Source organism: Giraffa tippelskirchi, chromosome 10, assembly GCF_054371585.1.
Source record: "Giraffa tippelskirchi isolate mGirTip1 chromosome 10, T2T-mGirTip1v1.2.pri, whole genome shotgun sequence".
In the NCBI taxonomy this organism is placed as follows: domain Eukaryota; kingdom Metazoa; phylum Chordata; class Mammalia; order Artiodactyla; family Giraffidae; genus Giraffa; species Giraffa tippelskirchi.
Window position 1 is genome coordinate 113,792,385 of NC_137284.1, and position 26,545 is coordinate 113,818,929.

The window sequence follows — 26,545 nt, forward strand, 5'->3', positions numbered from 1 at the left end:
ACCATTCCATGTTCGATGCATGAGACAAATGCTCAGGGCTGGGGCAATGGGATGACCCAGAGGGATGGGATGGGGAGGGAGGTGGGAGGGGGGTCCGGGAGGGGGAATACGTGTAGACCTGTGGCTGATTCATGTCGATGTATGGCAAAAACTACTACAATATTGTAGAGTAATTAGCCCCCAACTAAAATAAATAAACTTATTAAGAACAAACAAACAAACAAAAAGAGAAAAATATTGCATAGGAACCTGGAAGATTGGGTCCATGAATCAAGGTAAATTGGACGTGGTCAAGCAGGAGATGGCAAGAGTGAACATCGACATTTTAGGAATCAGTGAAATAAAATGGACGGGAATGGGCAAATTTAATTCAGATGACCATTATATCTATACTGTGGGCAAGAATCCCTTAGAAGAAATGGAAGTGAAATGAAATGAAGTCACTCAGTCGTGTCCGACTCTTTGCGACCCCGTGGGCTGTAGCCTACCAGATTCCTCTGTCCATGGGATTTTCCAGGCAAGAAGACTGGAGTGGGTTGCCATTTCCTTCTCCAGGAGATCTTCCCGACCCAGGGATTGAACCCGGGTCTCCCGCATTGTAGGCAGGTGCTTTACCGTCTGAGCCACCAGGGAAGAGCCTTCATAATCAACAAAAGAGCATCAGAATACCGCCAGTTAAAAATTATTTTTCTTTGCTTTTTATTCTAATTAATTTACTTATTTAGTATAATTTTAATTGTTGTAAATGCATATAACATAAAATTTACCATCTTAACCAAGTTTAAGTGTAAATTTCAGTAGTATTTGCAACCATCATGATCATCGATCTCCAGAACTCTTTTTATCTTGCAAAACTAAAGCTCCACACCCATTAAACCCCAACTCCCTATTTCCTTCCTCCCCTCGGAAGCCGGTCTCCTTCCTGTCAGTGTGAATTTGTCAGCTCTGGGTACCTCATACAGCATTTGTGTTTTGGGGACTGGCTTATTTCATGTAGTGCAATGACCTTAACTTTCATTCATGTTGTAGCATGTGTTAGAATTTCTTTCCTTTTTTAAGCTGAACCATACTCCATTGCATGTCTGCACCGATTCTTATTCCCACCAACAGTGTTCAGGGGTTCTAATTTCTCACATTCTGACCATTGCTTGTTATAGTTCTGTTTTGTCTTAGAGTAGCCATCCAAATGGATGTAAGGTTTTCTTTGGTATTCTTACAGAATAAATTCTGGTTCAAATACACTGAGCTAGACCTGGGACTGACAAGTTGACTTCGTACTCAGCATCCTGAACAAAATAAAGTGGCTGGCTGTGAGTCTCGTCAGGAGGTAGTTTGTATTAAGGGGTGAGGAGGGAGAAGGCTGTCATCTATGATAGGATGATGTATATGGCTTATTCTTTACTTTCAGGAAAAAAAAAAAAGAGGTAGGGCAAGAAGCATTCCTTCCTGCCATGTTTCATTCTCATGAAACCAGGTGAAGAGTTCTCATACCACTTACATGGTCAACATTCACTAGTTGCCTTGGCCACATATTTGGTCTCACAGTATTCAATAAAAGTTTTCTTCTGCAGGTTTTAATACTTGACCACAAATATAATAATTTTTTATTACTTCCTATAGTATTGTTTTTCTACTCAATAAGGAAATAGTAAATGGGATCTAAACCCTGTGTAAACAGCAGTATGTTCTTGATCATCATGCAGATATGATAATTACCCTTTCTTACTATGATGCTATGCAACATTGAAATGGTCGCAAAAGGGTACTGAAAAACCAAAGGGCTGGAAAGCATGACAGAGTAGACAGAGACTGACAGACACTGGGAAGCGCCATCTCTTCAACTGTGCCTGCCGTCCAATTCCAGAGGCCAGAGTCTCAAGGAATTCCCAGTGGGTCCTGGAGACCGTAATTCCCAGTTAGCTGAGGGTAACTTATTAGCATGGCTTTCTCTTAATCTTTAGTTTCTATCCTGAGTTGGCTCTGATTTGCTACCAGGTTATCACCTGGCCTTTAGCTTTTTCCTCCTTATTCTCTACTCTCCCTTCTCTGTCACTCATCACTTCTTTTACCTTTCCCCAGAGTTAAAACAGAACTCAGGTGAATGATCAGTTCTCTATAAAATAGAAGGTGGATGAACATGCTTGTGTTACTTCTCAAGGAAACTGGAGGAGAAGGGAACCACAGAGGTTTGTGAAATACGGCAGTGATTAGATTATTCAGAATTTGGTTTGTTAGCCTTGCTATACTTTGTGATTGTTAATGCTGAATGCAAGGAATGTGTAGAAAATATATAGGGAAGAATCTGACACCTATCACAGAAAACTGTTGCAAATTATGCTACTTCTAAAGAAAGCAAAACAGAAGGACAAAGGCTGCAAGCTGTTTAATACAAGCTTTCTTATTTGGCTTTTAAGTGATTTTTTTTTTTAAGCTGAAAGACACGTCATCTGCAAGATGGAGTTTTGAAAATCACAATCTCTGAAGACATCGTTAACTTTCTCCTTGGGCTCTCCTTGGGCTCCAGATATGTAGCTTTTAGGAGCCTAAAGTTTCATAGCAAATCCAACATTATGCACCATCTTGATCTGGGGTGACTGTCAGAGAATTGGTTTTTAAAGTGATTTTCAAAATAAAAGCAAACCATTTCATTCTCTGATTTACCCCCACCTTATAAAAATCCCCACTCTGTATGACGGCTTCTGTACTGTGTTGGTCCTGAGACCAGCCTAGCTCCATGCGGGACGTTCTGTTGCTCTTTCAGCATAAGCAGGTCTATTGTGATATTTATCTGAATTCAAACAAGGCTAATTAAAAGAGCTGCTGACAGTTGTTGTGATCTGACTTTGACTGCAGCTTGATGGTCATTATGGGTAAATAATGAACCAGGTCTGCAAATGTAGCAGCTGCCAACTTGGGATAGAAGAACGGCTATTGCTTCCAATTTAAGGATCTATCGACCGCTTCCCTTCTCCCTGCAGATCTTCTGCAGAAAACTAATGTTTTCTGCTGCCATGTATTGTGGTTTCAGCTGTTTCAGATAGAGCCTATAATTTCCTTCTTTAATATTTAACTTAGGACATTATTAGCTTTCAGAGTTAACAACTTTTTTATTTTGAAGAAGTTCAGCTTTGTCCTTGTGTGTGCTGTAACTAGCTAACCAGCTGTAGTTTATTTGTATGTGTTTAATTTGTATTATGTAGGAGTCTGAAAGAGCAAGGTACAGCTTTATGAAGATGTTTCAAAATCCTACGTAAATGGTTTTTACTTGTTTTTGTAAGAGAAACATGTCCCTTGCTTTTGTTTTCTTATAGATGGACACCTCCTGCCAAACCTGTTTCAGGTTTTGTTCACTGATTCAGTGACTTATGAAATATTTTGATACAAAGCTCCATTTATCAGTTCAGAGGAACTGTAATGACTTACATTAAAATACGATACTGAATATATTGTCACTGTATCATGAACTTCTCCTTGTGCTATTAGCACATCAGAACAGGTGCATTAAAGGTAAGAGAGAAACATTGCGTTTATAGGTTGATATAATCCCTTGAAGATTTCCCACACTTATAAAACAGGGCATCTGGATTTGAAAGTCACAGTCTAGAATTTAACACCAGCTAGTACTTAACAACACATCCTAGCATTTGTTCACCTGCCATGGAGAAGGCTGTCTGCATTATGTAAAGGCTGAGGAGACACTGGTGCTTTGTGCATAATGCAGCAGAGCTTCAAGATCTTGCTGGGAGGAAATGATCCCAAACATGCCCCTGAAAGACAAGTCTTATTTTGAAAAATAATGATGAAAAATTGCTTATTTCTCCATGTATTTGTGTCTGTGTCTGTTACAGGAAGAACTAAACTTCATTTATCCAACTCTAGAATAGTGCAGTGAATGTTTCTGCTTTTCTGTTTCCAGCTTGGATAATGCCAGCAATAGTGTTAACAAGGGGTTATGTTATGCTGGCTTATGTTAAACCAGATCACCCCCTAACATGTGCAGAGCCATTCATCTGTGTCACCAAAACCCAAGAGGACATCTGACATGGGCTCTGAAACAGAAACAGTGATCACTTACAAATCAAACATGGCACGCTCTAAACTGATTGTGCACGGCAATCTTTTCTAGAAAGGACAACTAATTGAACATGATAAAGTGTAAAGTTAATTAACACCCTTAAATTTGTTGATTACTTTCACGGGATTATATTGTTCGTTGAGTAGCAGCTTTCTGTCCCAGCTGTCGCCTTTTTCAGCAAATGTCTCTGGTAAACAATAGAGACACCATAACAAGTCGTAAATGGTCCCTGTGACAGCAGCCCCTTGTGAGGCTGCATCTGTAGAAAATGATTAGAACAATTGCATTTTAAAGACGGCTCACATTGCAGCCCGAGTCCCATTGGCCCTCTTCTTGATCTCTTCTGATGGCAGACTGGTTAAAACATTTAAGTTCTTTTGCGTAAATTAAGTGATTTACTACATTTTGCGATATATCAATGAGAATGCTTTGGTGGCAGGATTTTTACGGTATTGAAGACAAATCTAACTTGATTGTACTCTTTAGATTGCCATCTCTCCCTTCTCTGGTTTTTGAAGATTTCTTTCTAATAGCCATTGGATTGAAAATGACCTCCTTATTTGTGACTTATAAATGGTTATTCTAAGTTGTCTATGCTTGCATAATAGTTTTTTTATTATGAGTTGAACTCTTGGTTCAGCTTCTCATTAAGGCTAAATTCCATATTTCAGTTCTTTGCTGCTGTTAGGCCAAAGACTTTAACATGTTCAAATTGAGTAGATTTACTTTTTGTTATGTTTGGATTTTTTGTAACACCAGGGTAGAAACTGTGTTCAGTATCTTTCCATTGTACTCTTTCATTTGAGTTTCAAATTTAAGTATGGCAAGTGTTTTTATATCACCATTTTCAGATGGAGCAACCAAGATTGAGAGGTGTTGTAAGTGGTCAAAGTGGTGTGACCCTCACTTCAGGTCACTTAATGCAGATCACATGTTCATTTGTCAAGTCTTCATGATAGTATCTCCATACATGTGTACTTATGTGCATGCATATTTATTCAGCAATAAGTGAGAATGCCAGCCATAAGTGGAGAATCATGCAATGCAATTCCAAAGTGAAAACATTGTGTTATTTAATAAGTTAGAAAGCATTGTCTTAGTATTCTTGGTCATTTTATTAATCATTGATTTCTTCTTTGCTTACCTCCTAAAAAGCCAGGGATCATTTATCAGACACATGCTGGATGCCAAGATTCAAACAGCTCATGCCCATAATAATCTTATCAAGACCCCAGAAAAATCATTGATTAGTATCAGTGCTTTATCAGAGATATCACTAGGAATGTCACAATAATAGAAAAAGGGGGTCATGGTCATTCACTGCTTCTCAGGGTTAACCTGAGATGACTCTTTGTTTAAATATTTATTTCATTTATTATTTATTTATTTGGCTGCACCGGATCTTAGTTACAGCATGCTTTCCCTGACAAGGGATCGAACCCAGGCCCCCTGCATTGGGAGTGCAGAGTCTTCGCCAGTGGACCATCAAAGAAGTCCCCTGAGTCTCAAAAGATAAGCAGGAGTTAGGCAAAGAAGAAAGAGAAGGAAATTTCTTAAGAGGGACCGCCCAGGAGAGGCATGGGTGCATGAAAAGCCATTGCACATGACAGCCACTGAAAAGGGTTTCCAGTATGCATTGCATAGTGCATTCTGTTGCAGGGATAGGTGAGGAAACCAGAGAAGTGGTTAGAGTTCATTGAAAAGAAAAAAAATTCAGAAACCAGTTATGGGGAAAGAAGAGAAAGAAAAAGTTATTGCTTCCTGTAACTAAAGAAAAGGGGGAAGATACAGTGAATTATGAAGTTCTCTTTTTTTGCAGAAACATAAACATTTAAGTACTTCAGAAAAAATAGCTTTTCCTTAATGGAAAAAGAAACTGTGAAACTATATAGAAATAGTAAGGAACAGTTATTAATGTCTCTAGCTGCTGGTTATATTCATGTTGATGCATGACTTGAGACTTAAACCCATTTTGGTTCTTCTGTCAAAAAAAATGCCAAAGATTAGGATAAACATAAATATTAGAATGAGGTTATTAATATTGACTTACATTACAGATACAAGACTAAGATTAGCCAGAAAAGGATATAAAGAAGGAACTGAATTTTAGCTCAGTTTACCTTGAAAAAATTATCACTACTATTTTGTAAAAATATGGAAAACACTGTCCATTACTTTATTTACTGTCTCCTGCATAAAGTTCCAAATGATAATATCTTAAGCATGTAACTTAGTTCAAGGAAAAGTTATGTTTTCCTTGAGACTGCTTTATTCCTCTCCCAAATAGGATTTGCCAAAAAACCCCAAAAAACCTGATATCTGTATTTGAAATTCATTGTGAAATCTTACGGTTTCATTTTGGTGTTTGTTCTTAATTCTCATTTTTAGTTTTCTGATTGTTTCATTCTACTAAGCAAGCTCAAATCTGTTGTGAAGAGAGGTAGGGTATTATGTGCATTTAGATAACAGGCAGAACTCACTGTCTGTATATAAAACAAACAAAATTACATGCTCAAGTTACTTGAAACTGCTCTGAACACAATTTACAAATGGGTTCAGAATACTTGTATTCTTATCAAAGTTTTCATAAGCCTACCTACAGTTGACAGCAAGACCGTTACTCTCTGAGATCAATTTCTTCTTTGCCTTTTCACTCTTTCTCTGAGAATCAGTATTCTTTTGATGATGGAGGTTGAAAAATAGAAGGAAAGGGGAAATTGGTATTTGGTAGTGATTGTCCTCATCCATCTGACACATGGTATGTGATGCTACCTTTTGGCATTTACTTCTGAGTATGTGTCTCTTTTTCCTAATTATTTGTTAGACTTTTTGAGAGCAAAGACTATGTTTTGTACCTATCATGACCTTACATTTTGGACTTTCTGGAACAGTTGTATTTCAGATATTCTCCTGATACCAAAAAAAAGGTCCCAATTTTTCATTTAGAAAATATGCTTACTCCTTGAATCTTTGTACCTAGCACCAAGATCTATCAAGCTGTTAGAAGGACTGATAGATATTTCCTGCTGATATTTTCTTCTTTGAACTTCTTGCAGTTGTATGTATACCTCTCCTGTAGCTTGCATCAAACAGTCTTTTATTATTTATATTTGCATTTGTCTTACCTCTTCTCCTGTCTCCATCCACACACACCCACACACTGACGCAGGCACTAGCTGTCAAACTCCTGGGGTGCAAGGACTGCTTCTTTGCCATTCTTGGTTGAGAAGAATGGATTTCAGATGGCCACATTTTTTTATATCAACTGTAAGTAGGAGTGGAAAGAAGGAAGGTAGTTTAGATAATGGAGGCTCCCTGTGATACCTTTTTTATAAAGGGGAGGGGTGATTTAGGGACTTGGATTAAAGTGCTTCTCCACTGTAAGGTTGATTGAAATCAAACTGCTACCAAGAGAAATGATAGATATCTATCACTTTAAAAGCAGGGTAGTCAGCCACCCGTTTTGAACGGTTTGGGCATTTGCCTTTTCATTTGTCTGTACCAGTGCATTCAGTTTTTCTGATCCTAGGGTCATAAGAGAGAAACACAGATGACATTATCACAGGAAAGCGTTAGATAAACCATCAAAGGCCACTACAAGTCTTTAGGCTTGTCAGATTTAATTCCTGTAGTTACATGAAAAGATTCATTTTTTAACTCTTTTCTCTAATCTGAAACTTTTTATATATTATTTGCATACAATGAAACCTGCTTCAGTTTTGTGTATTAATATGATGGATGTGGGAAAGTGTATGTGTATATGAACTTGAGAATCCAAAATTACAGAATTTCAAAAGCTTAAAAGTAACTCAGTGATAATCTTGTCTAATCATCTCACTTTACATGTGTAAAAACTTGCTAGAACGACAAATGCTTCGTGTGTCTATGGGAACAGCTCTTGCATGTACCATAGTCACTCATTTCCTGGCTCTCCCTTTGTCCCTTTCTCTTTCTGGAACATATACTGTATTTACTAAGCATCTCTTATGTACTGGACACTGGGTATACAGAGTGAATAAGCCAGAGTTGCTGCTCTCCTGGAGCTAATTTTAACATGAGGAATTCAGATCAGAAACAAATAAATAGAGGTGTTAACATAAACAGATGGTAATCAGTGCTGTGAATAAAATTAAACCTGAAAAAGGGGATAGAGAATAGCTGGGTGCCATTTTATATGGTTATGTTACAGAGATAGGGAAGGCCTCTCTAAAGAGGTGAATTTTGAGAAAAAACCTGAATGAAATAAAGGAAACAAGTATTAAATACCTAGGAAAAGAACACTCCAGGAAGGAGGACTAGCAAGTGCAAGGCTTTGAGAAGGGAACTTACTTGACCTGGTTCAGGAGCAACAGGGAGGCCAGGTGGCTGGAAAGCAGTGCGTGCTGAAGAGAATGGTATGAAGTGGGCTAGAAGAGGTAGCCACACCGTGTACCACTTTGTAGGACTTTCGATTTTATATTGAGAATGATGGGCCACTTTGGAGGCTTGAGAGGAGGGAGGAGCTATGAACTAGATTTGTACAGTTGACCCTTGAACAACAGGGTGATCTACTTACGTGCAGGTGTTTTTCAGTAATAAGTATTTCTGTACTATACGACCCATGATTGGTTGACTCTCTGGATGCAGAGGACTGGCCATAAATTAGACTCAGATTTTCAACTGCATTGGGGTGGGGGTCTGTGCTCCCCATCTCTGTATTATTCAAGGGTTAGCTGTATTTTAAAAAGGATCCCTCTGACTCTTGTATGGAGAATAGACTTTAGAGGCAAGAGCTCAAGAGAGATCAGGTAGGACCTGGCTGTCCCAGTAATTCAGGTGAGAGATGGTGATGACTCAACCCAGGTTCAGTGATGGTTAAGGAGAGAGGGGCTGGTTCACAAGTGTACAACTTCTTAGGATCAGGAACACATATTATTCATCTGTCACCCTAGGGCTTAGCACAGGGCTTGATTTTGTTGAATGAATAAGACCAAACAAATGCAGCTTTCTTGTCATTTTCCCACATTGTGTTGCTTTTGAAAGATTTTACAAGAGGTCTTCACTGTAATCTTAATGTCACTGGCTATGGACTACTTTAGTAGTTCTTAACTTCAACCAGCCTGCTTCCATTATTTATAGAATTGGCTCAAGCCAGCCACTATTTAGCCAGAGAGGCTAAAATTATACTAGAGCAGACACAGCTTAGATAACCAAATAGGAGAGGACTCAAGATATTATATAGGTGAAGATAAAACCACTCTATGAAAAAGCTATTAATGTTTTCCTATTTTATACACAGAACCTCAGAGAACTGAAGTAATTTGTTGTAATTTGTTTATAATAACAACATAACCAGCACATCCCCAAACCAGGTATTTCATCTCCAGATCCTTTACTGTTTGTACCATGCTCATAAATTAATTTACTGAACAACTATCTGTTGAATGTATCAGGCACCGTGATAGATAATGGAGTGCTGACATAAGCATAACCCAAATGCTCCCCTTGTAAGTGGTTTACGGTGTCATGGAGGAATCAGGTAAGAAAGTCAAAGGTTTTAATAAGGTGTATAAATGCTATAATAAAATTAAGCATAGGGCATATTTCAGTTTTGTATATATAATACAGTTACTAAAATATAAGGTAAAATAAATACTCTCAATAGTCTAGCAGCTGCCTAATTATATATTCCATATTTTCCTATTTTGGGGAGTGGATCTGATTTAAAATGCATGGCAGAGTAATAAAGTTATTGTTTATTATTCATAGACATAAAAATATATACAATGTGTTCTGAAATCCATGAGATTGTCTTATATAGCTTTAGAGTTCCAGCTGTCTCTATGTTATTTCAAAACTCGAAATGGTTGCATTTATTTTGGGATAACCAGTTCAGTTCAGTCACTCAGTCATATCTGACTCTTTGTGACTCTGTGGACTGCAACACGCCAGGGTTCCCTGTCCATCACCAACTCCTGGAGCTTGCTCAAACTCATGTCCATTGAGTTGGTGATGCCATCCAACCATCTCATCCTCTGTCGTTCCCTTCTCCTCCTGCCTTCAATCTTTCCCAGCATCAGGGTCTTTTCCAGTGAGTCAGTTCTTCACATCAGGTGGCTAAAGCATTGGAGTTTCAGCTTCAGCATCAGTCCTCCCAACGAATATTTAAGGCTTATTTCCTTTAGGATTGACTGTTTGGATCTCCTTGCAGTCTAAGGGACTCTCAAGAGTCTTCTCCAACACCACAGTTCAAAAGCTTCGGTGCTCAGCTTTCTTTATAGTCCAACTCTCACATCCATACATGACTACTGGAAAAACCATAACTTTGACTAGACGGACCAGGTCTTAATTTTGTCATTGCAATAGGACTAGGCTTGATAGTGACATATGGTTAAAGGAATACATATAGAAAGTTAGAATGTGGTCCCAGGGAATGCCAAAACTTTAGAATTACCCAGTTTAGTCAGACCCTTACATTGGAATATAGATTATGATGAAGTAGGAAATAATTACATCACATAATGAGAGAAGGCAAGAGTGGAAATACCACAGATTTACGAATTAAAAGATGAATTATTCTTTCTTTCTTGGTATTCTCTTAAGTAACTTATTTCTTCTTTTTGAAATATGTGTTTGAACAAGTGAGAAAGTACACCTGTCAAAAGATTAACCAGCTGAGAACCATTGTCAGCATTAATTTTCCTTTAATAAATGACTCTCTGAAGCTATTTAGCAGCCTGTAATCTAGACACAAAGCTGTTGACCTTTGATGGATAGTGCTGGGTTTGTTTGTAAGCTTTGACTTAAATCGTCTGCTTAATTTCTCCTGGTCAGATCAACAGGATTTGGAGTAAGGGTGGTTATGTGGTTTGAATTAAAATAGCCATAGAAATTGAGCAAAATGATTGTAAAACATTAATGATCCACCATCTTGGTGAAGTAAATTAGAAACTAACAAAATGATAGTCATTTAAACTTCACCATTATCAGAATGTTCAAATGACACAGATAAGCTAATTAAAAGCATTTGTTCTAATTGGGTTTTTGTACATAATCAGTTCCATAGTGTGTCTGAAAATATTGTGAAATAATGTAATTTAACCATATGTAAGCATCTCAGACTTTCATAGGATGTCGGCACTTCCTCTTCCAAGATTGTTTGGCTAACATAATGCTGACTTCTCTTCCTTTTAATAATTAGTTAAAAATAGCATGAACTGTAAAATAGAAAGGCTATCAGTTTGTGAAATGTTCACAATTAGAATGAAATAAAGATCTCCTCATTTGGCTTTTTATGTATAAAACCTGTATTTCATTGAATAAATTAAATTTAAAAGTAGGCCATTACTTGCAGCTGTCTATTCTAATGGCCAGGTTTGATACATAGCACAAATAGTTACAGTTTCTTTATTCCTAGCTATACTATAAATAAGTTGTAAAGGCAAAAATTGTACTAATATAGTTCTTTCACATAATCCCTGGTTTTGAACAACAAACCTAACCTGAAAATTATGAATTAAGATTTTTCTAATGCTAAAAGCAATAAATAATACTCTTGGTTTTATTTTATAGTTAATAATAATATAGATGAGTGAAGCTCCCCCCTACTTCCTTTTTAAGACAAGTCTAGGCCATATTTTCTGTGCTGAAGTAGAAGTTGCTTCTCCAGTCATTTCCATTAGTGAACGTACTTCAGACCTTTGAGAGGCTGAGGAGTGGCCAAACCATTGATAAAGTTTATTTTTTCTTCCTGTCATATCACTAGGAATGAACTGCCCAAAAGGTGTATAGGCATACCTTGTTATATTGCTCTTTACAAATATTGGGTTTTTCCATTATACACAGAATGGGTACACAACAAGGTCCTACTGTATAGCACAGGGAACTATATTCAATATCCTGTGATAAGCCGTAATGAAAAAGAATATATGTATGTATAACTGAATCACTTTACAGCAGAAATTAACAAGACATTGTGAATCAACTGTACTTCAATAATAAATAAATTAAATATTTATTTAACAGAAAGAACCAACGTTGTGGTAACCTTGACGTATCAGGTGATACTTAGCATTTTTAACAATAAGGAATTTTTAAATTGTGTATGCATTGTTTTTATAGACATAATGCTATTGCCCATGTAGTAGAGTACAGAATAGTGTAAATACAACTTTTATATGCACTGGAAAATTTAGATATTCATGTGACTCTCACCTGATTACAATAGTCATATTACGGGGGTGACCTGGAACTGAATCCATAGAATCTTCAAGGTATGCATGCTTATATAGCAGGAGGAAAAAGAAAAACCAAGTAATAGCTAGAAAGTGCACATCAGAATAATCAGTCTAACTAAGCAATTGTTTTCTTTACCTTAAAAAAGAATCTTTCCATCTGAAATGCCTGCTTGTTTATGGGAGAAAAAGACACGTCCCTCTCTTAGTTGATCTCATCTGTAGATAGTGTGCAGAGAGGGAGTGAGTGAGCCAGAGACCCCAAATCCAAACCTGGGCAGCTGAACCCGTGGCTGTTCCCAGGGCACAGGTACTGGTCAGGGTAAGTCATCTTATTCACACACTATTACTGAATAGGTTTTTCAGGAGAATAAGAGATGCATGGAAATAGTAAAATTCACATTTCAAATTCCCATGGTACTCCATCATCCTACAAAAAAACTTGAGATGAATTGAGTTCGACTGAATCTGTGTGTTGCCTTTGGCTTATGAGTAACCTTCTTAATATTTGACAATTAAAATATTCCAGGAGAGATTTATGCCTGACACAAATACAACCTGGAGGCAAGTTGTTTTGATTTGGTTTGGAATTTTCTCTGATTTTATAATCTACTTAAACACTTGAAGAAATGTATCCCTCTGTTTCTATCCCTTTACCCCCAAACTATTCAGGTGTGGGAGCCGCTCGGTCGGGGAACCTCACATTTATGGTTGGAGGAGTCGAAGAAGAATTTGCTGCTGCCCAAGAGTTGCTGGGGTGCATGGGCTCCAATGTGGTGTATTGTGGAGCTGTTGGGACAGGGCAGGTAACGTTTTCACATCACTGATACTGATTTGATGGTGTAAAATCAGCTAATGTTCATTTTTCTTTCCTGACCACAGTCTGATTCTGCCTTACTCTGTTCAATTTATGGATTTTTTGTTTGCTCAGATTTTCAGAAATTAATTTAGAAAAAATTAGTTTTCCATCATTCCTACCGAAAGTAAGCGGAGATCAGCCAATTAATTTAAAAAGATGTCAAAAGTTCTTTCATTTCCGACTTTGACATATTTGCCCCAGTGACCACTAAAGTTATCCTTAAACTGACTTCTGTATGAAGTGCTCTTGTTGTCTCATTTGCTGTTATCCTCCTTCTAACTTTGTAATTGCTTTGCCACAGCTCTATTCGTAGTACTCTTGGGTAGAAGTAATGTATGCACTTTAACTTAAAAAACAAACAAACATAATTTTCATTAAGAAATGTGTTATGTCACTCTTCTAATCAGAATGAGATGAATGATCACATTGAATCTTGAAATCAAACAGGTTGTCCCCCTCCCACCCAACACTCTCGCTCCTCTTCATGCTTTGTCCTGGTTACTGGTCCCTTTTTTTTTAAATCATATTCAGGACTATACTGTGATCTTGATACATCTATTGTCTCCATTCCCTTATCCAGTCAGCCTCCAGTTTCTGATTCTAGCTTCAGTGGCTCTCATTGTTCTCTCTCTAGTTCATTCCACACATTACCTGGTCTAGTCTTTCATTGTGTCATGCCTTCTTTACCGCTCACAGGGCCTAGTGGATCTCTGGACACTGGGTTTACCCCTCTCCCAACCCTATAACCAGAACCAATCAAGATGCTTGTGTCCTTGTAGAGTTCCCAATTCTGACACTTTGTGTAGATCTCTGTTTTCTACCATGTCAAACTCTGACACTCTATTCTAGCTTCCATAGCTCTTGACCCAGTCTTAAACTGTCAAACTTCTTCCCATTCCTTAAAACCACTGCCCAGGAATCCGTTTCCTTACTGTTCTCAAGAATATCTCATACTCTTATGTATTTAGTTTTTCTCCTGGTCTCCTTTCCCTCTCTTACCTTTTTAAATCCTGGCTGACCTTCTGAGAGATGGTTTCAGGTTTCACTTCCTTTCTGCTCCTGCCCTCAGTGATCTGGTGTCTCTGAACTCCTACTGTCTCTATCTACAGCTTCTACCATACAATTTACCACTTAGTTGTGTTTGCTTGTTCACTGCCTTTTCATTCGGTGTGTTACTACTGTTTCCCCAGTTAGGATGTCAGCCCCATTCCTGAAGGAACAGTTGTGCCACATCAGTCAGTGTTCCCTGTTGTGCCTGCAGCCATGGGAGTAACTCAGTCACCTCCACTTCACGGTTCTTCCCTGGTGCGAGAGACACCCCCCCACCCCTACCTCTGTCAGCTCTGGGAGCTTGTGTTAGGCTTGGAGGGAGGTTTGCAGCACCAAATGTCTTTTCCTGCTTGAGAGAATCAACAGTTGAATGTTCTTACTTTTAGAAACATATAGAATTGGGTGAAGAAGTCTTCCTGTGAGTTATAGCTTGAAAATAATTATATTTAATGTGTACTCAATTTATTTTCAGGCTGCGAAGATCTGCAACAACTTGCTGTTAGCTATTAGTATGATTGGAACTGCTGAAGCTATGAATCTGGGAATCAGGTTTGTTGAATAGTACATTTTCATATACTAACAATTTTTACGAGCTTTCCGATTTGATTTTCTGATGTTGAAAACAAATGTTCATGAGATAAATGAGTTGATCCAGAAACATTTTGAAAGTATTTCATTATTGAACTTTAATAGACTTTGCTTATTGAACAACTCATAGGACCCTGGAGAGCATGAATACTCTTTGCCCTAAGCCATAAAATGTATTGTGCTGTATATTTGAAGTTACATTATCCTTTTCATATTGGGAGCTCCGTTTCTATTATGTCACAATGCAAGAAACACTTTTACTATAAAATTTAAACAGTCTTTGGCAATGTAGGACAAATTTGTATAAAATACAGTTTTAATGTATAGTGAATTCAAGTGTTAGGCTACCATGTGACTGGTTTTATGTATTTATTTAAAATATAGTCCCCAGTATCTACACTAAAAGGACTCTTGGTTATTTATTCTCAGGATAAACTGGATAGCATTCATAAAATTGCAACTTGTATGCATACCTCTTCATTTTAACTTGCCTAGGGTTTTACATTAAGGTTTTACATTATCCTTACTTTACATTAAAAATATATCTTTTCATTGAAATTAAAATGGCATTCATACTTTGCTGAAATTGATTTAGAAATACACTTTTTCCTACGATGGGGATCATCCTTTAGAATGCTTAAGGTTAATGCCTTAATTTTAGTCTTTAATCTTTTGGGTTAGGAATTCTAAATATGATTAATCACCTAATTAATTTTTTGGATGTTTTGTATTTCATGAATATAATATCTATTTCTTATTTTAGAAAATGCTTAATGAGAAAGATGCTTTTATTCAAGTGTTTTCTTCACACTTCCCAGAACGCTTGCCAAATATATTACAAATCAGAGTAGTGTTTCATATCATAGCTTTTGATAAAAGTAATAAAAGAGCCAAAGTACTTGAGATATTTTTTAAAACGCAGTAATGGATTCACATTTCCTCTTAATTACCATATCAAGATGCTGTTGTTTTATTGAATTGCCCTTGTCTCAGATGTTAAACTATCTTGACCTATTAAGTTGTCATGTTGTAATTGAGATAAAAGAGAAATTTGCTTTGCATCAGTGCTAATTGGTTTATCAATATCCTGTACCATTTACATTTTAAAATTGAATGTGTGTAAGATGGTAAGGCATATCTGTACAAAGTCTTAATAAAACTGGTAGTATATAGGAAGCTTTTCAGAGTGTTGTGTCTGTAATGTAGCTAGTTTAGGCTGTGGATCACTTACCATAATTGGAAAACTAGTTACCAGTAACTTGTTTTCATGGTCATTCTTTAGACTAATTTTATGGAGGAAGAAAATGTAAATTTCTGGAACCAAATTGCATACAAAATTAATTGGTATTGACAACAGGATTAGAGTATTAGTATGCATTTTCAGCTTTAGAATTTTATTTTCGTTTTTCTGGATATAAATGAGTATATAATTAAAAAAGTAAAAGCCTAGGTTACACTATACAAAAATTTCCCTCTATTTTTGCCAGTTTATTTTATATTCTGCTGCTTACTTTAAGCATCACTGGATCAGAATGTTCAGGCATCTTATAGCATTCCTCAAATGTTTTTCCTAGCAAAACTCTTACTAGATGATCGTTCTAAAATGAAATTTTTGTACAGTAAGTGCTTATGGAAGTCTAACTCCAAAGGCCAGCTAATAAAGAGTAGTATGAAAATCAGTTGAATCAAATGAATAAAATGTATACATTAGCTACTAGAGTAAGTTTATTATCAAAGAGAAAAAAAAGTGATAAAATTCCAAACAAGTATTAAGAGCAAAAGCAATAAATCTCTTATCATTGGCCTTGATTCACTATGATAAAAACAATATTTGGAAAATATTAAGCTTTCAATGTTTAATTTTTCCAAAACTGTATATTACTGTTATTGATGTATATATGTGTAAATAAAATATTTACATATGTGTCTGAATTCAAAGCAGGAATTCATTATTTTTACTTATATGCTACAATATTAATAACCTGTAAGTTTGTGGTACTCTACATTGTACTAATGAATTGTTTATTTTCATAACATTAGGATTTTATCAGTTTATCTTACAGAGATTCTCAGTGGTTTGAAAGTCCTAAAAATGATTGCTTCAGCTATTGTCTTTTCTCCATGGTTTACAGACATGGTTTAAAATGACAGGATTGTTCTCTAATAGAGTATAGAGAGCGGCCACGATTTATTGAGCTTTGCAAGGTGAAAGAGAAAATTGGCATCAGCAAGCATAAATTCCCAAGTAGTAAATTCCCACAAAGTACTATAGCATCAAAGTGGTTCAGCCACATTTATATTCTGTTCACTCTGAAGTGAAAATTTTCTAGAGCATTAATGTCAACATTTACAAATTGAGTCACTTGTTCCTATGAAGTGATCATTTCTGATTAATTTCATTCTCATAAGGCAGTGTTTTTTTCTGGAACACTGACGTTTCCCTTTTTTAAATAGAAGAATAAAACCTTATAGTTTTAAACTCTGATTGACCCTATATGATCTTTTACAATGAATGTTTATGAATGTCAGTGAAAGTTTAAATGCTATAAAAAAAAGTAAAGCATAAAAAGCATTGGTATACAACATATTTTGAGCTGCTTTTTTACTGGACCTTTCTGCCTTCTAATTGGGTTCTATTTAGGACTCTGAGCATAGTTTTACAGTACTAAAAATGCCTTATGTGCCTCAGAGAGATTTTGTTCCCATGTACCATATAAGAATAAGGTTGGTAATGTGAGTTTTGTTGTTTTGTTTTCATTTTCCTTCTACCAGAAACTGTGTTTTTGTTTGGTTTTCTTTTTCTTTCCCCAATATAGGTGGTGTAACAAGTTATTTGCATTACCACCAGGGCCCAGGGCTCTCTAGCAACAGCCATATTGTCTCCTTCCACCAAAAGAAGCTTAAAACAATTAAACTTCTGGAAGGCTGTTCAAGATGAAGACTTTCCCACTAGCATAATTTTAGCTTCTTGGCTACTGCCCTGAGATGGTGTTGCCTTTTCATTTAAGTGATGACTGAAACCTCTCAGTTGTATACCCTAATAGATAAAACATATGGCCAAAGGTTTATAATAAAGGCTTGACCAAATTTCTTACTAAACTGGTAAGATGGCCGTCATGATGGCTGATTAAGTGACTACCCATATGACCTAGTGAGACTCAGGATGGTGAGTCTGGGTGCCTGTTAATGACCACATCCCAGTTCTGCCACCAACTTAAACTTTTCTCATCTATAAAATGACAAAAATAATAGTATCTATCCACAGTAATAATAGGATCTATTGTGAAAAGTGAAAGTGTTAGTCACTGAGTCATGTCCAACTCTATGTAACCCATGGACTATAGCCCTCCAGGCTTCTCTGTCCATAGGGTTTTCCAGGCAAGAATACTGGAATGGGTAGCCATTCCCTTCCCTAGGAGAACTTCCCAACCCAGGGATTGAACCCAGGTCTCCCACATTGCAGACAGGTTCTTTACCATCTGAGCTACCAGGGAAGCCCCGTATCTGTTGTGAGGAGTAAATAAATTCACCCATGTCAATCTTTTGAAACAGTTCCTGACACATAGTAGGTGCTTAATACATGGCAGTTATTGATGTGATGGTGGTGGTTAGTATTTGAATTGTACATTAACATTTTTTTCTTCATAATGCTTCTCACTGGCTAGCATTATATATTTATTTGTTTGTTTATTGTCTGTCTTCCCAACTAGAAGGCAGGCTCTGTGAGCTTTGTCTGCTCATCCATGGCACATAGTAGGCACTCAGTGAAGATATGTCAGGTGAATGAAGTGGAAAGAGGGAGGGAGGTGGGCAAGGCTCTTCCCCCTGCCGTAGGTAAATGTTACTATGTGGATGTCCTAACTGGCCCATTCTTGGAGAGCAGGCACAGCCTCTTGTTAGCTGGCAAGTCTGCATAAACTTTGGTGAATAAGGGAATGATTGATTGAAATTGACCTAGTCTTGGATGTTTCATTTCCAGATCGGTTTCTGTGATACAAACATCTCAGTTTAGGGACATCATTTGCTGTGTTCTTATATAAACCAGACAGTATAGATACTTACAGAGACTATAAAGTGAGCAAACTTTTTTGGCCCTTAAAAGCCTTGGTTACGGTGAAGGCAAACACTTGGCTTCTCTTGAATTTTTCTTACAGTTTATGCATCATTTTTACTTTTCTCAAAAGTTCATTTAAAATTCTTGTGTTTTAAAGGCGAGTAGATTTGACACAGTGACGTTTATTTGAGTTGCATTATATATGCGGTCAGAGCAATGAATTCATTCTCTGTTTATATCAGAGAACATTCCAGCAATTGTAAAGCCACATGCATGCACGCGCATACTCTCGAACCACATCCAGTGGCAAGTTATTATGGGGACTGACAGACTGTCATCCTTTTGATGGCTTGAGCTGTATATCTCCTGAACAGCAATGGGGCTCTTATGCAGAAAGTATCATATGTTCCCAGCCAATTTACAGGGAAACAGCAATAACATTTTATCATGGTTGAGAGCCCAGTAGCTGCTTCCTATTAAACTTGCCCTTTCAGATACCTGTCTTGGATTAATTTGTTGATTTCAAATGGAAACTCAGTCTTCTCCAGTGAAGCATGACGTTCTAGGATAGACTCCCTGAATGACAATTACTGTGTATTCTAGCTGGCTGCAGACCATTACAAGCCTTGGGCACAGTGGAAGACAGAGGACTTCAGTAACTGATTTTAATATCATGTCTAATTTTAGCTGTCAGTTATATATATGCCAGTGAAAGAATCCTCAGAAAGATGAAATGCAAAACACTTCTAACTTGCTCTTTTTAATGATATACTTTGCTGTTGGGGCGGGGGGCAGGGTGGTGGCTTGGGGAGGAGCGGAGAGGGAGCAGCCATCTCCTAAAGGGTATCAGCACGGTGGGGAAGCATCAGATTTGAAAAGTGAGCACGTAGCAACTGTCACCTCATTTTTTGGTGTGCCCTTCAGGGTGCTTCTAAATAGTAACATGTTCACCGAAGAGAGTTCCATAAATCAGTGCCAGTATTTTTCCTTGAACATTCAAGCAAAATGAAATGTAGGGTTTTACAACAGATAATAAGCTGTGCTCCTATTTGGTGAGTATTATAGAAAGAGTATGAATTTCTTTAGCAATAAAGAGCATTGTGAGGCACTGTTGAGTCCAGCCTGGTAAGCAGGGGAGTATCTCTGCCGCTCAGAATGTGATGAGCCATTTTAAAAGAAAATTTAAATTAGGAAGCCTGAATTACATTTCAAATGGAAGGAAAAAGCAGTGTTTTGGGGAGGGGTCTTTAAAAATATCTCCTGCTCATAGAACATAATATTTGTGCTTAGAATATGTATTTGCAGTTACAGCAAATTAACTAATTGTTCATTTGTGATTTTATTTTTCACAATTATTCCCTAAGTGCATTGGCTTTGGGTCATCTGCTACCATAGCACCCTGATAGCCTGATTTTATTTAAAAGATAAAGCATCAGTAGCAAATTATACATGTAACAAATTTAGATCTTTATAAAAGAATGAATGAAACTGTCAGGTTACTTTCCATCAGAGTACAGTTGAACAGCTGACTTCAATGGAATCTTTATCTGTTACAATCTTTTAGTAAAAACTGCTCATTATAACATGGCCCACTATGTGAATTTGTGTACATGGCATGCTATATCGTATTCCTTGAATCACAGTTGCTCATTGAAAGTCTGATTACATACCAATTGTATTATGTGGTAAGTCCTTACCCATCCTGGGTATTAGCCCTCGACCCCACTTGAGCATTTGGAAGAAGGTTTTCCTGGTTGTTATATTCTGCCCTGGAAATAAACAGATATATTTCAACACACAGGTAGTAGGCAGCATGCCAAAATACACAATTCATTTAACATTTATATGTCTCTTTTCAGGTTTTTTTTTCATTCTGGAACACATTAGTTTTAAGGAAAAGCAGAAAGATTTATTTGAAACTTGATTAAAAGATACTTAGCAAAACTGCTTCCCAGACTGCACCTAAGATACTTGAAATCAAAGTAGTACAGCATTTTAATTCTTTTTTTTTTTCTGGGTCCACATTTGAACAGCCGTTTATGCCATCAGCTCAGTGATAGAACAAATGATGTTTCCGCTTGGGCAGGCTTTGTTTTATCAGGATCAGTAACCTTATCAGCAGTTGACCCAGAACTATAATGCATGCCTCTGAATAGATAGCATATGTCACAGCTCTTTGCAGACTTGCTTCATAAGCAAGATGGGCTAATGAAGATTTAATAAATAAGGAAAAGTTTACAGCAAGAAATGTCCTCTTTTATAATAATAACTTCTCATAAGCTCATTTTACTGCTCATACTCATCTCTTGCATTTATTCTCATAAAAGCTAAAAGAATAAACATACACATAAACGATACATAGACTCCCATGATACGTAGCTTATCTGTCAGTATTTCTTTCTGAAATATATCATTTGCGAGTAAAGGCTGTAGAATTTAGATGATCATCTTGGCTTAAGGTTCTTAGGTGACACATAAATGCAATAATGTTCAAAAGACTAGAAAACCTATGTGTATGATAAGCCAGCAACACTTTTTATGCAATTATATGCTGTTTCTTAAAAGCAGGGTAGTGCAGAAGGTTTTCTCTCAGTGTAGAGTGTCCTGGCTCAGAAGTGTTTCTTCACTAGCTTTTAACACCCTATAATTTAAGATTGGATTCTTCACTCATCCGTCTGCTTTGATTTTTGAAGACATCATAAATGGAGAGAGAAGATGGAGCACGCTTACCCATAAATAAGTCACATGTGACTTGTACACTTTGACATTTAACACTTCTTTCCTTTGACCTTTGACAGGTTAGGGCTTGACCCAAAACTCTTGGCTAAAATCCTAAATATGAGCTCAGGACGATGTTGGTCAAGTGACACTTATAATCCTGTACCTGGGGTGATGGATGGAGTTCCCTCAGCTAATAACTATCAGGGCGGATTCGGAACAACACTCATGGCGAAGGTATGGGAAATGCAGTGACTACCCAACAGAGTGGAGAAATGTTTAATGGGCTGTTCTTCTCCTTCCATCTTTCCCTCCATCAGTCTCCACCCACCCTGCCTCCCTCCCTCCCCAGGGCTCACCACCCCACCCCACCCCACCCCACCTCACCCCTACTCCTCCCTGCTTGTAATACAGCACACGTCTATCCTAGAAGGCAAGATGGCTAAAATAGTGACTCACTTACAGGAAATTAGTTCAAACTTAGCTTGGATAAAAACCCTTATCTTGTTCATTTTTAATCCTGGTCTTTTGGATGAGAATAGATTAGGATGTTTCTCTTGTGCTTGGCTTTGTTTGTAATGTGAATCAGTAAAATTTTGTTCTTCATCCTAAGTTTATAGTCATTTACCAAGTCCTTAGAAATGGAAGCAGTAAGCATTTTCTGATGGCTGATGATATAATGACATTAGATGTACATATCACAGAAGAGAGGATCTTTCTCATGATACTAGATTTCTAAATATATCTTCCTGCTTTTAAGAATATGTGTTTATGTGTAAAGTCATTTGAAAAGCAAATTATCGGCCTTCTCTCATTTGTGATTTCAATGTTAGAAAATACTTTTTAGACAAACAGACTTTCAGATTTTTGTGTAGTGCTTTCCCCCATTCTTACTCCCCACAACCCTGCCCTTTACTTTTTGACCAAAGTAATAGTACGAACACTTGGACGTGGTGCACAGGCTACCCTCGCTCCTTCTTCATGATGTCCGTGCTTTCTGCTTCTCGACTGTGCCTTGACTTTGTCCACTTGCCCGCTCCACCACCTCCAGGACCTCGGCTGAACCTCATTTGGATGCTGCCACATCAGCCCTTAACTGGTCTCCTTGGCTTTCATTCTCATCTTCTCCAGTTCATTTTCCATGACATGGCAAAGAGTGGGCTTCCTAAAATGTAAAAACCTGATTATGTCGTCTCTCCTGTGAAGTCTCTTTTGTGGTTTCCAGTTTATTGTAGGTTAAAGTCCATCTCTGCACGTTTTCTTAAAGGCCTTTGCTCTCCTCCCTGACTCATCTCTGCTTCCCACTCCCCTCCTTTGCTTTAGCCACATGGAACTCATTTGGCCCCTTGTTTTCCCTCCCTGGCAGCCCTGCGCCTGGTCTGCCCCAGGCCTACCTCAGTGCTTCCTCGCCCTCCAGCCCGACCCCTGGCACATTGTCAGCTCATTTGAAATATTTATTGGGTGAAGCCAGGTTTGAAACTTGTTTCTTATTTTGTGGGTTTTGTAGTTTCATTTCTCCTCATGTTTCATTTAAGAAAATACTTATTTTTTATGCCAATCTGTACCTTGTATTTCGGCTTGCATATCTTCCACACAGGCTTTTATTGATGTAATGTGCTGTGTTACTTTTATTGGAGAAAGTAGCTCCTTAAGTGGATTGTTTTCACAAAGCTGCAGGGTCATTTATCAGGACACAGAAGAGTGAAAGAATCGCATTCATGCCCAGTTTACTTTATATATCTGTGTGAAGTAGGTTGTGACCTGTTAGCTTGTTTGGTTTCTCAAATAGTGCTAATGGCTCCAATTGAAGAACCAGCTAACAAGTGACCTGTAAACAGTGCTGGCTTTATTTTGGGACTCTCAACTGTAGCTGACCTCTGTATCACACCTTTCCTTCCACCATTTTCTCCAGTGTCCCTGCCCAGGAAGAATCTGTCCCTATTGAGGTCCTTTAAATTATTTCCTTGATAGTAGAAGATAGCATAAGACAGTTCAATAGTAAAACATATGAACATTGTTCTCTTTTGCCCTTGTTTTCTCTGTAAAATGCAGTTGTCATTTCCCTTACAAAGAACAAGACTTCTGAATTTTGCTTAAAATGAGAGAATTTACACAGAAATGCTTTCATCACCTCAGAGAGCTGTTAGTGAAACACACTATAGATGATGAGACTTGTGTCGAGAAATTGATAGAGGTTAAAAAAATCCTCATTAATGCTACTGATGAAAGCAATCATACCTGCTTGGGCAGATGAGGCTATTTGTTGTTGTTCAGTCACTAAGTCGTGTCAGACTCTTTGTGACCCCATGGACTGCAGCATGCATGCCAGGCTCCCCTGTCCTTCACTATTTCCCTGATTTTGCTCAAATTCATATCCATTGAGTTGGTGATGCTATCTAGCCATCTCATCCTTTACTGCCTCCTTCTCCTTTTACCTTCAATCTTTCCCAGCATCAGTGTGTTTTCCAGTGAGTTGGCTCTATGCATCAGGTGGCCAGAATGTTGGAACTTCAGCTTCAGCATCAGTCCTCCCAATGAATATTCAGGACTGATTTCCTTTAGGACTGACTAGTTTGACCCCTTGCAGTCCACGGTACTCTCAAGAGTCTTCTCCAATGCCACAATTTGAAAGTATCAATCCTTCAGCACTCAGCCTTCTTTATGGTCCAGCTCTCACATCTGTACATGACTACTGGAAAAACATACCTTTGACTATATGGACCTTTGTCAGCAAAGTGATGTCTTTGCTTTTTAATATGCTGTCTAGGTTTGTCATATCTTTCCTTGCAAGGAGCAAGCATCTTTTAATATGGCTGCATTCACTGTCTGCAGTGATTTTGGAACCCAAGAAAATAAAATCTGTCACTGTTTCCATTGTTTCCCCATCTGTTTGCCATGAAGTGATGGGACTAGATGCCATGATCTTAGTTTTTTGAATGTTGAGTTTTAAGCCAGCTTTTTCACTCTCCTCTTTCACTTTCAAGAGGCTCTTTAGTTCCTCTTCACTTCCTGCCACTAGAGTGGTATCATCTGCATATCTGAGGTTATTGATATTTCTCCCAGCAATCTTGATTCCAGTTTGTGATTCATCCAGCCTGGCATTTCACACGAAGTATCCTGCATATAAGTTAAATGAGCAAGATAACAGTATACAGCCTTGTTGTACTCCTTTCCCAGTTTTGAACCACTCGATCGTTCCATGTTGCTTCTTGACCCACATACAGGTTTCTCTGGAGACAGTTAAGGTGGTCTGGTATTCCCATATCTTTAAGAATTTTCCACAGTTTGTTGTTATACACACAGTCAAAGGCTTTAGCATAGTCAGTGAAGCAGAAGTAGATGTTTTTCTGAAACTTCCTTACTTTCTCCGTGATCCAGCAAATTTTGGCAGTTTGATCTCTGGTTCCTCTGCTTTTCTAAACCTAGCTTGTACATCTGGAAGTTCTCAGTCCACACACTACTGAAGCCTAGCTTGAAGGATTTTGAGGATAATCTTAGTAGCATGTGAAATGAGTGCAATTGTACAGTAGTTTGAACATTCTTTGGCATTGCCTTTCTTTGGGATTGTAATGAAAACTGACCTTTTCCAGTCCTATGGCCACTGTTGAATTTTCCAAATTTGCTGACATATTGAGTGCAGCAGTTTAACATCATCATCTTTTAGGATTTGAAGTAGCTCAGCTAGAATTCCATCACTTCCACTAGCTTTGTTCATAGTGATACTTCCTAAGGCCCACTTGATTTCACAGTCCAGGATGTCTGGCTCTAGGTAAGTGATCTTGGTTATCTGGGTCATGAAGATCTTTTTTGTGTAGTTGTGTATATTCTTACCACCTCTTCTTAATCTCTTTTGCTTCTGTTAGGTTCTTACCATTTCTGTCCTTTATCCTGCCCATCCTTGCATGAAATGTTCCCTAAATAGCTCCAGTTTTCTTGAAGAGCTGTCTAGTCTTTCCCATTCTATTGTTTTCCTCTGTTTGCACTGTTCATTTAAGAAGGCCTTCTTATCTCTCTTTGCTGTTCTGTGTAACTCTTGATTCAATTGGATATGTGTGCGTTCTAAGTTGCTTCAGTCATGTCCAACTCTTTGTAACCCTCTGAATTGTAGCCTGCCAGGCTCCTCTGTCTGGGATTCTCTAGGCAAGAATACTAGAGTGTGTTGCCATGCCCTCCTCCAAGAGATCTTCTCAATCCAGGGATCGAACTTGTGTCTCTTTTATCTCATCCATCGACAGACAGGTTCTTTACCACTGTCATCACCTGGGAAGCTCTCAGTTGGGTATATCTTTCCCTTTCTCCCTTGCCTTTCACTTCTCTTCTTTCCTCAGCTATTTGTAAAGCCTCTTTAGACAACCACTTTGCCTTCTTGCATTTCTTTTTCTTTGGGATGGTTTTGCTTACCACCTCCTATACAGTGTTATGAACTTCTGTCCACAGTTCTCAGACCCTCTACCAGATCTAATCCCTTGAATCTATTCGTCACCTTCACTGTATACAATCATAAGGGGTTTGATTTAGGTCATACTCGAATGGCCTAGTGGTTTTCCCTACTTTCTTCAATTTAAACCTGAATTTTTCGATAAGGAACTCATGATCTAAGTACCACAAGCAGCTCCCTAACTTGTTTTTGCTGACTGTATAGAGCTTCTCCATCTTTGGCTGCAAAGAATATAATCAATCTTATTTTTATTGACTCTGGTGATGTACATGTGTATAATTGTCTCTTGTGTTGCTGGAAAAGGGTGTTTGCTGTGACCAGTGTGTTTCCTTGATAAAACTCTGTTAGCCTTTGCCCTGCTTCATTTTGTAGTCCAAGGCCAAACTTGCCTGTTACTCCAGGTATCTCTTGACTTCCCACTTTTGCATTCCAGTTCCTTTTGATGAAAAGGACATCTTTTTTTGGTGTTAGTTCTAGAAGGTCTTGTAGGTCTTCATAGAACCGGTCAACTTCAACTTCTTCAGCATTAGTGGTTGGGGCATAGACTTGG

The 26,545-nt window shown here is 37.8% G+C and overlaps 1 protein-coding gene across 4 annotated transcripts in view; it reads left to right on the forward strand.

Annotated features, from left to right (window-relative positions):
• HIBADH (3-hydroxyisobutyrate dehydrogenase) overlaps positions 1-26,545 on the forward strand; it is a 111,721-nt gene that overhangs the window by 80,917 nt on the left and 4,259 nt on the right. For all 4 annotated transcript variants that reach the window (XM_081534952.1, XM_081534953.1, XM_081534954.1 and 1 more), the window contains exons 5-7: positions 12,961-13,094; positions 14,670-14,746; positions 21,638-21,794. In XM_081534952.1, the coding sequence (XP_081391078.1) occupies positions 12,961-13,094; positions 14,670-14,746; positions 21,638-21,794 (368 nt within the window). The remainder of the gene's footprint in view (positions 1-12,960; positions 13,095-14,669; positions 14,747-21,637; positions 21,795-26,545) is intronic.